Genomic DNA, 10,753 nt, shown 5'->3' with positions numbered 1-10,753 from the left:
ATTATTGTGGCTTATGTGGTGCTTTTTGGCCCAAGGGCCACCCAAGCATTGAACAACTGATAATTACAGCAAAAGATACAATAGAAAAAACAATTCTAAGAACATAAGAAGATCCTGCAGGATCAGATTCATGACCCATCAATAGTCAAGTACAGTGGTACCTCAGGTTACATACGCTTCAGGTTACAGACTCCGCTAACCCAGAAATATTGCTTCAGGTTAAGAACTTTGCTTCAGGATGAGAACAGAAATCGTGCTCTGGCAGCGCAAGGCCCCATTAGCTAAAGTGGTACCTCAGGTTAAGAACAGTTTCAGGTTCAGAACGGACCTCCAGAACAAATTAAGTTCTTAACCCTGTGGAGGGCCCCCTTTAAAGCCCCCTTCAGCTGACGGACATAACCATATTTTGGCAGCTCCTTCCCACGTATTACTAGTGCGCGGGCTATATGCTTTGGACTTTTATCCATCCGGAATGCGCTGCCAATTTCACTGGATGGCCTCGAGCTCTTGAGTCAAGGAGGCTCCCCCGCCCTAATTCCGCTCAGTCGGTAGAGCATGAGACTCTTTAACCTCAGGGCTTGAGCCCCGCAGAGGGCAAAAAAAGATTCCTGCATTGCAGGGGGTTGGACTAGATGACCCTCGTGCTCCCTTCCAACGACGATTCTCTGAAAATGACAGCGCTTCTCAGCCCTGAACGATAGAGGGTGGCTGGGTGAGGGGGGGGAGCGAAGCGCGAGGGACGACGTCACGACCAATCAGCAGGCTTTCGAGGAACACCAATCCCATTGCGTCGACTGCTAGAAAAGAAGCGGCCGCTCCAAGCCGGAAGTTGCGACCACTTCCGCCAGGAAGCGGAGCGAGCCGAGAGAGCGCAGGAGCCTCTCTAGCCGCCGCTTCTCTGCTCCCGCTGACGGCGCGAGGCGTGGGCGGGCTGGAGCTGCGCCGCTGCGCATAGTCTGTGGACGCAGCCGCGGGGAGGAGGAGGTGGGGCAAAATGGCGGACGGCAAAGGAGGCGACGTGAAGCTGAAGCGGCCGCTTCTTGACGGAGGTAAACACGCTGCGTTGCTATGCGAGGCTCTGGTCGGGAGTGTGGGGGGGGGGGAGGCGCTTGGGGCTGGGTTTGGGCGGGAGAGGGTCGAGGGCTGGTTTCTGAGGGGGGAGCGGCGTCGGGCTCCAGGTACCACCTTCTTCCCTCAAGAGCCCTTGAGAGATTTGGCTGCTTACCGGAGGCGAGTTCGCTGCCTCTGACAGGAGCCAAGTCGCAGCCTCGTCTTTCGCGCGGCTTCTGATGCCCCGTGGCTTCTGTGGGTGGGTGAAGGTCGTTCTGCAGACTCACCAAAATCCCGTCCCCTCCCCCCCCCCCGCCCGGGCTGCCTGAATGCTGCATTTCCCGGTGCCTCGGCTTTCCAATCTGTATCCTTCACAATTCCGCTTCTTCCCCGTCGGGAGTGGGAACCCCTCGTGGAAGACGTCGTAGTGCCTAATATATATCCCGCCCTGTGGCAGGGCAAGGATTGCAAAGAGCCGCTTGGCCTGCAGCTGTTTCGTAAAGCAGATGGGCGCCCGTGTAAATAATCCCAGTCCCTTCAAAATTTAGCGCAACCTTGGCCCAAGGCTGCAGTCCTCTATAGACGCCACACTGGACTCAGGGGCTTTCGTGTAGCTGGACATGTGCAGGGTTTGACTACAAACACACACTATTCCCTTACAGGGATAATGCTACAGTAGTTGCTTCCTTCTGAAACTTCGCCATGGCAATTTTTAGGAATAAAAGTTACGTTTCCAACTAAATGTGTTCAACCATATGCCCATATTCTCAATTTGGCATTACAGCTTTCATATCTACTTTTCACATATACTTTTCCAGTAATAGAAGTGGACGTGTCCATTATATTTGAAAGGACGAATGCTGCTTGCTAGTTTAATAACTAACAAATGGCTTGGATGCAACCTTTCAGTATTTTTAAGGATGTTTATTGACTTTCATATTTAAAAAAAATGTCAGAGGAGTGTACCATAAAATAAAAATGAATCCAGTAAAATTACGCAATGAACAGAGGCATGTTTGCATACAACTGATATCAATGTTCTGAAAAATGCCTGGGGAGACAGAACAGTGTTAAGCAGGTGTTAAAAACCATCTTCTCTATGTATCGTTATAACTTTTAATGTCTTAAGAACATAAAAGAGCCCTTCTGGATCAGTCCAAAGGCCTATCTAGTCCAGTATCCTAGTCTTTCAATGACTATCCAGATGCTTATGAGAAGACTGTAAGCAGGACCTGGATGCAACAGTGCTCTGACCACCTGCAATTCCCAGCAACTGATATTCAGAGGAATATTGCTTCCAAGTGTTGCGGAAGAACATAGCCATTGTGGCTAGTAGCATTCATAACCTTCCATGAATTTGTCTAATCCTTTTCTAAGAATGTAGGAAGGTGCCCTGTTAATCTGTATAAAGTTAGCCAGTGCACATGAAGAGATACAATATTGGTGCTACCCACCCGCAGTATTATACAATTCCCATTGTAGACTAGGCCAGGTAACATTTTGGGATTAACTAAGTATAATGAATGAATTGAATTGAATTGAATAATAAGAGATGGACAGACTTCCCTTTTTTGGCTGGTTAAAACAACTCTAATTTGAGTAACAATCCCTGTAATTTGAGTACAGTTGCACACTGGTTGTGAATTTGTCAAGGACTGCAGCCATTTCCTCTTCTTTTTCCCTGCCCTCAGCATCAAAACTTAAGTCATGTGTCATTTTAGACTTTTTATAGTGGTCACATATTTTTAATCCTGATTTCCTTCTTTGAACCCACAAAGTGCTATATAAATACAAGTGCTATATTCTTAAAAGATGTCAAGCTTTTTTCACTGAACTTCTTAAAGTCAAAGGATGGAATTCAATTAGTGCCTTTGCACTTGCAGAAGGGCTTTTGTTCCAGCAGATGCCTCTGCAAATTAGAGGGGAGGCATTTCTTGCTGATTTCTTCCTGTACCACCTTCCTTGCTATTCAGCAGGACTCCCAATTCTCTGTGTCCAGTTTTTCTGGGCACTGTTGTAGGGAGAAACAATGGACACTGTTGTTCCTTAGCAGAGGCATCTGTGATCTGCTAGATCAAAAGCTGTTCCATGAGTGCAAATACACCAATTAGATTCCACCTTAAGAACTTTATTGTGATGTAAGCATTTGTGCTTTAAATATCAATGTTACAACTATAATCTAAGATGGATACAGTAATGAGTATAAATGGGGGCTGTTCAAAGCAAGACCTCTAAAATTATTCAATCAAGACATGTGCTTTAATAATTTGCTGTACCTTGATCTGAATTGCCCTTGGCAGTAGTAATAGTGGTGCCCTGTGGCTTTAAAGACTTACTTTGATTTCTTTTTGTGTAACTGAAGAATTTTGTTCTGCATTAGTCACGTGATTGGAGCTCCCTTCACTATATGTCTATGTTCTTACAGTGTGCTCTGTATAAACAGTTGTGGAGGTGCTGACACTGTAAGTGCAAAAGTCTCCTCTGCATAACAGTGCTTTATGAGGTTGCTGCTCCCATCAGTCCACTCAGTAAAAATAGCTCATCTTGGTAAGTTGTTTCGACTTCACCAGGACCTGAAGAAGAGGCAGAAAAACCTGTGAAAACTAAGACTGTTTCTTCCAGTAATGGAGGGGAAAGTTCGAGTCACAGTGTGGAGAAGCCGGCAACTGATGAAGAAACTGACGACCCCGACACAAAGCCTGCTCCTGCCAAAATGTCCAAGTTTGGGTTTGCCATTGGCACACAGGTTGCAAAGAAACCACCTGCAATATCCATCAAGCTTGGAGCAAATGTAAGTTATTGGAATGTTTTATTGTGAATTATAAAATTGCAGTGTCTTTTTTGTGGTAGCATGCTAGTTAAGTAGTAAAAAAACAAATTAAAGCTTTTTATTTCATTATTCATTGATCAATAAACATTTAAAATATTGTAACTGTTACAAACTATGTATCTGAACCCACATGCATGTCCAGCATGCACGTGTATTCATACACACACTGCCAAGCGTTTTAGGATCTTTTGCTACAGTTATGGTGTACATCTGTTATGACTATGTGTCTACACTTAATCTTATGCCCAAAGGAAGTTCTTACACAAAAGGATTAAAGAAAGCTTGGTTTATTATATGAAATGAAGGTGACAGAATAGATATACAGGCAGCAAATCCTACAATACCGACACACTTTAATCTAAAGAGTGAAAGAATCCCTAACTAGTCTCAAAAATCTACAGAAAGTGAGTGTGGCAATTTTGCCACAGAACCCACACTAGTAGCAAGTCAAGAAATGGAAGCAGGGTAGATTATGCCTGTCCAGGTATACACAATTGGAGCATGTGTTGGCTCTTTAAGAACGCTGAGTAAGTTCTTGGTTGGGGCTTCAAAAGCTAACTAACAATTGAAAATCTAGGGGTTTTGTATTAATTTTAGGCAATGAATTCTAATGGAGGAGGAAGGTGGGCTTTGAGATAAGCATTTCCTACAATTCCAATCATTCTAATGTGCTAATGAATTTATCCTAGTTTCCTGTCTATTTCCTATTTTGCTTATTTGCTTAATAATATTTTCATTAGATTTACATATGATGATCTTTACACAAGGAATTAGGAGCGCTGTATGTCTCCTGATGCTTTCCAGGACACATTTGAGATGAGGTTATGCTAACCTTCTTACGCATGCCATGATCAACAGTAATAAATTGTAGAAAAAGTTCAGATTGACATACACAATTTCTTGTGAATTATAAAGTTGTATAAAGGTGTTTTTTGGGGTAGGATGCTAGTTAAGCATAAAAAATAATAAAGCTATTTATTTCAATATTAATTGATCCATAAACATTTATAATAATACACTGCTGCAAGGAAATGAAATTCTGGAAGCTATTGGTGGGTGTGGTGTTTGCTTGAAAAAATTCTTTTGAAGTTGGTGATTTTTATTCTGACTTAGGTGTTATGCAGTACTGAGTACATAGCAAAATACTGGTGGTATTGTTTAGCTACACTGGTAAAAGATAGCTACACTAATATATTCTTATATTAATAAATATAATGCATGAGCCTTGGTTAAAGGTACAAATATCCATTGACAAGCATCTAAAGAACTTAAGGGGCTTATTGCTGTTTTCTAAACTATTCCACCCTTCAGTGGCTAATGGGGATTTCCAGGTAGATTTGGGAAATACCACAAGAACCACAAATACGTATAACAAAACAAAAAACCCTCACAACACAGGACAAAAAACAAGTGCTGTCTTTGTTCTCTTTCAGAAACCTAAAGAGCCTACTCCAACCCTAGCTCCAAAAACGCTTTCTGTAGCAGCAATCTTCAACGAAGATGAAGATGTAAGTAAATATATTTTCTTAGAATAGAGAAGTATGATGTTCTCTGACCAGGACAAGTATGGGTACAGGAAAGAGAAAGTATCATATACTACTAGTCCAATACAACAAACACATGGGATTCTGCTAAAATCTGAAATCTGTAAATGCCCTTTGAAATTTGAATTTCAAATAATTTAAACACTTTGGCATGAGGTCCAATATTGTGTCAGTGATTTCCCCTTCTTCTTGAAGTCCTGCCCCACCTCTTGTTTGCTCTGGAGGGGACACATTTTGCTACACAGCAGGGACCCTGCAGAGAAGAGAAGGGGCAAGCCCATTTGTGAGAGCAGAAGCCAGCTGTGCCAGCAGGCACCATAGTTGGGTATCACTCTTTGTTGCCAAGCTGTCTTTAAAATTTTACAGTTGACATTTTCCCCGTTTCTGCACAAGGCTGATATACGGTACAAATCTAAAGTATTTTTCCAGCCTTCGCTTTTTTCAGACTTGGAGTGGTTTTTTTATTCCTGTGTTTTTAAAACACATTACTACTGCCCCCTGGTGTGTGAAACCAATCGTCCCTCTGACTTGAATTTGAGTCTGTTATCTTTGCTTCTTAATAGAACTGACAGTAGGCAGATGAGAGAAATGTAAATGCTATGTGTTCTTTGGGTGGGGAACTTGGATCTGTTTTGGTTTTTGTCTTTGGCAGTATTGGTGATAGAACCTTGAATTTTAATTTGAGAATAAGAAAAGGTTCATGGAAGGGGGCATGTGTCAGAAAAACGTGCATACTTCTCCCTGGCTCAGATCTGATCCCTCTAGATATAGAGCTGCAACTGCCTGCTTTGTTCTGAATGTAAATATAAAGTTATTAAGTGTAAACATGAATTTAGAAGAGGCTTGTAATGTGTTTGTTATTTCATATGCCACAATTTTACTCCTACTGATTAGAATTTGTAACTATTTTCTTATGTTCATCTTTTCTTTGAAAATAGAGTGAACCTGAAGAGATGCCACCAGAAGCTAAAATGCGCATGAAGAACATTGGAAGGTAGAGTTGCACTTGCTTGTTATTTTAGGAAAATGTGGGGTGACAGAAAGATGTTCTACATAGTAGCTTTTGTAGTTTTGCTTTCTACAACAACATCATTTCAAAACCTTTCACAGTTTTTCTTGTTATGGCCAAAACTATATGAGATATTCTCATCCCATCCTGTCTTGTCTCTTCTGTCTCATACCCACTTTTCACCCCGCTCAGGTTATGTCTTTCAGTACAATATTTTTGAAAGTTATGTAATATCTCTGAATCATAATGACCCAAAACCTGAGAGTTTATGGAAGCTAATCTGGAAAAAGTATCTTAGCACACTGAACAGTCTGTGACTGTTCATTATGCAGATACAACTTTTACTATAAACTGACTCTAAGGTCATGGTCCATCTAGCTCTAGGCAGACAAGCAATATTAATATATTGGGGTTTTAATATTCAACATATTCAAAGCGTGTGTGCGTGTGTGTACATGCACTGCATAGTATTCCCAGGTTCAATATTGTGGGCATTGTCACTAACTGCTGCTTTGTAGCTGCATAGAAGACATTTCTGCACTATATTTTTTCCATTGTGTGAGAGTAGTTCTAGAGAGGCATCTTTCACTGCCTCACAATGAAAGATATGATGGTGTTAAATTTTTCTGAACAGCAAACTTAAGAAGGTACCTACTGCATGTTAGCAGGTTAGCATGTGCACCTGGACTTCTAAACTATTAATATGAAACTGATAAAAAGTTGGCTACATGCTTTTTTTTCTGTTATCACAGGGATACTCCAACTTCAGCAGGACCAAATTCTTTCAACAAAGGAAAGCATGGGTTTTCTGACAACCAGAAGTTATGGGAACGGAACATGAAATCTCACCTTGGAAATGTCCGTGAACATGATGACTAGTTGTGTATTGAGATCTGAGTGTTGGGAGAAATGGGAGGGTATGATATTAAAGGAACAGTTTCCTTTTTTAGAGTGGTGTATGGCTATTTTGGGTGCCACTTTTAAAAGTTTCTAAGTGGTGCACAAAAAAACTGAGTTTAAAAGTAGAGGTAATTTATGTTTTGTATACAGATTTCAAAGCATTTGCTAATTTTGTAGCTTCGTGCAATTAATTTCACAAGGTTATGGAAAATAAAGACATTGGAAGTGGTACCTTTTTAAGAATTTTCTTTTACAACTATTCTTATATGAAGACAGAGGAAAGGTTACTGTCTCTTTAATCCATTTAAATTAAATGCTGCTGCGCTCAAGAATTCCAGCTCCTACTTTGTAATAGATTGCTTGTCTCCTTAAGGCTACTTTTATAGAAGGGGAGTAACTTGCTATACATTGAGTTTGATAGACTCTGGCTTTCTGGTCAGCATAGAACCTGAAAAGACTACTGCAAAAAGTCATTTAGTATTTTAAACATCCATAAACTCAGACTTCTGGCTGTGGTAGTTTAGCTCTATAGTCCTGTTTAGAAACTTTGTGTAATTTCTCTGTGGCCTGTTCCACTCTTAGACATTGGTCTTACATGTGTATAAATATTAGGAAAAAGGTAAATCAGTATTTTGATTGTTTTCTTAATCATGAGTCTTGACCAGTGCTTGTTAATGTTCCTTTGTCAATTTGAGACCGATAAAGAATATCAGCAGAAAAAGGCATCATCAAAATGATGATTATACTTTTATCCTGCTTTAGTTTTGTTTTCAATATTTCCCATAATCCCTTAAGAGGAAAAGAAAGCCACACACCAACCAACCAACCAACCAACCAACCGGTAGAAGCATGTATCCATATTTTGGTTTAAAGCTTTACTTTAAATGCTAGAAGACCTTCATACTGTATTTTTAAGTAAGGGACACTCTTGGATTTTCAGACAGCATTTTAATCCACTTTAGTTTTGTCATTAAAGCAATCTGTAGAACATAACTTTACACTTTTATCCCCAGTTGTTTTACATTTAATATTGCTGGAACACTGTTGAGACTTAATTTCTTTTAGCAATAGAGTTTCCTGTCAGTTCTTATTTCCCTAATCTACCTGGACACATACCTAAAACACTTGAGGACTTTTCAGCAGGATTTAAGTTGTGTAAGTAGTCTGGGGTTAGGTAATATCAGCAGTCACAATTTACCGGCGTAGCTGAAATAGATAAAACACTTCAGAAGCGGTATATGGGTCTAAATTACTAGTTTTAATATGTAGTGTGAATATCATGATCATATTATAGATCACCTACTGTATGTTAGTCACTCTCACTTCAGCACAACGAGATTATCTGGTGAGGGAAATAGGCATCCAAGTTTTCTTTTTACAATTTAGAAGAGCTTTGACCATGTAGACATCTGTGTGTAAGATCTAAGCAGTTTTGTATTTGTATGTGAATTTTTGTTTGCAGTTAAAAATCTGTAACGTATATTTTCTTTAAAGGCTTTGTTATAAACATAAGAGATGTAAACAAGTTATTTCTCTAGAGCTGCAGTTGTTGAATTACTTGTGAAAGTTCAAGACTTTAAAAAAAGATGATTTATCTTGGCTCCTTATTATTGAAGCCAATGGCACAATTAGCCCTTAACTAACCATTAATCAGGGAAAAGGAAAGATGGCACTTTTAACAATTTATGTACCTAAACTCACCACACACACACACACACACACTCACACACACACATACACACAAACACAGCCCTTCAATTTATTAATTCATTTATAGCCTTTGGGTGACCAATGCCATGGTCAGCTTTAGCCCCATTCTAAATAATCTTAATGTGTGCTTGTTTTCAAAGCACATGAAAGCAATGAAAAAGTACACAAATCCTTTACCTCTGGCCTATGATATGCTAACCTCTTGAAGTTTCACAAGAACTCTTTGAAGGAGGAAGGAAAAGTCTGGAGTATTTGTCATGATTTATTTCCAAGTTGGGAAAGAAATGGTGGGAACCAAAAGCTGTAACTTATTCTTCTTTGAGCTTTGCTTGTGCTGATGCTGTATAATCTTTAGCCATGGACTCTAGCTGCTGAGGCTAGTGTTTTTAAGTATAAAAACTTGTCAAGTAAAACTAAATTCCATGTCAATTTCATGTATTATAAACAAAGGAAATGGTATATATGCTTAAATTTACCAAGGCAAGTATGAACGCAACCTTTTTTTACAAAAACCCTTGGCTAACGTCACTGTCTTATTTGTGTGTACACCATTTTTCTCCCTGCTACATCTGACTAGCCAAACTTCTCGAAGTGGAGAAATTATTTAAGATAAAGAATATTTCCAGATTAAAGGAGGTTCTCAAGGCCACCATGAATTTCAACAAATTATGAATCAGACTTGGAAACTATTTTGAAGAGAGCAAGATATAAGATGTGCTCCGGTTAATAATTTACCATCATTTAATGAAGCACCTGTAAGTAGTATGTTTAGCTTAAGCTATCAGCCCTTCATTTTTCTGATTTGGAATACTGACCACTGAAGTGACTGCATTATTTCTACAAAAGGCAGGAGTTGCTTTTTCAGTTTGTTTTCTTATCACAGATTTCTTTTGGTGTAGAAAAGCATTTTTCAAAGTGGGTTCTCACGATTCCTAGGATTTCCCAGTGAGATCAGTAGTGACACATGTACTTGGAAAAACTGCATATTTTCTGTTGCTGATCTTTAGTCTGTGCAGCCATTGGAGAAGTCTGGGGGCACTTTCATTTCTGGTGATGATGCCCAACAGGCATGGCTACTACCCTCCATAAACTCGGTGTAAACCTTTTCCAATCTCCTGCTGCTCCGCGGGTTCCATGATGAGTTTGGACAGGGCTTTGTGAAGATCTGAAAGCCACTACTTTAGAGGATTTGATATGTTTGCATGCTAACCTCTCTGCAAACAAAATATTTTGTCATTGCTTGTTTGTCAAACAGAGGTCAGGAATGGGTGTCTAGAGCATTAACCCTGTTTTTCAGGATGCTTTTTAAAAAAGCAGCTTGCTGTCACCTGCCTTTTTCAGGAATCTCAGTGTGCTATTCCTGCTCCTTTGCTTTGTCTGCTTATCTCCAGATCTGAACTGGGGTACATGCTGCCAGCTCAGCAGCCTTCACCTTGATTTATTACATTTTAGCAGGCTGAATTTGGCGAAATTTCAAGTTATGGTAATAAAGCTGCACTCACAGAAGTTTCTGAATCTCCCCTAATAGTGAAATGGTATCTAGGCAGAATTAGTAATTGGAGAGAAGAATGTGGAATGTTTGTTTAACAGCTAACAAGTTGCTATAAACTTGCTTTTCAATTCCAGCAATTGGAACTAAATTAAAACTGCTGTATTGCCAAAATGTTGGTCTGCTTATACAGTAGTAAAATGTGAAATAAACAGCAGAGA

General features: G+C 39.9%; 1 protein-coding gene across 1 annotated transcript; it reads left to right on the top strand.

Annotated features, from left to right (window-relative positions):
- The first annotated feature begins 851 nt into the window (after positions 1-851).
- Positions 852-9,461, top strand: PCNP (PEST proteolytic signal containing nuclear protein). The gene is made up of 5 exons (XM_083611774.1): positions 852-1,049; positions 3,621-3,841; positions 5,314-5,388; positions 6,363-6,418; positions 7,186-9,461. The coding sequence occupies exons 1-5, from the start codon at positions 995-997 to the stop codon at positions 7,310-7,312; spliced, it is 534 nt and encodes a 177-aa protein (XP_083467900.1). The 5' UTR covers positions 852-994; the 3' UTR covers positions 7,313-9,461.
- The last annotated feature ends 1,292 nt before the right edge of the window (positions 9,462-10,753 follow it).

Source organism: Podarcis filfolensis (genome assembly GCF_964270895.1).
Source record: "Podarcis filfolensis genome assembly, chromosome: 4".
Classification (NCBI taxonomy): Eukaryota; Metazoa; Chordata; class Lepidosauria; order Squamata; family Lacertidae; genus Podarcis; species Podarcis filfolensis.
Note: the sequence above shows the minus strand (reverse complement) of the source record. Positions and strands in the feature narration are given on the sequence as shown.

What these genes read in the sequence shown, in the direction of transcription:
- PCNP (XM_083611774.1), top strand. Translation starts at nt 995, where the DNA reads ATGGCGGACGGCAAAGGAGGCGACGTGAAGCTGAAGCGGCCGCTTCTT. An exon ending in GCGGCCGCTTCTTGACGGAG is followed by an intron (nt 1,050 to 3,620) that starts GTAAACACGCTG and finishes CGACTTCACCAG; the next exon opens with GACCTGAAGAAGAGGCAGAA. An exon ending in TCTTCAACGAAGATGAAGAT is followed by an intron (nt 5,389 to 6,362) that starts GTAAGTAAATAT and finishes CTTTGAAAATAG; the next exon opens with AGTGAACCTGAAGAGATGCC.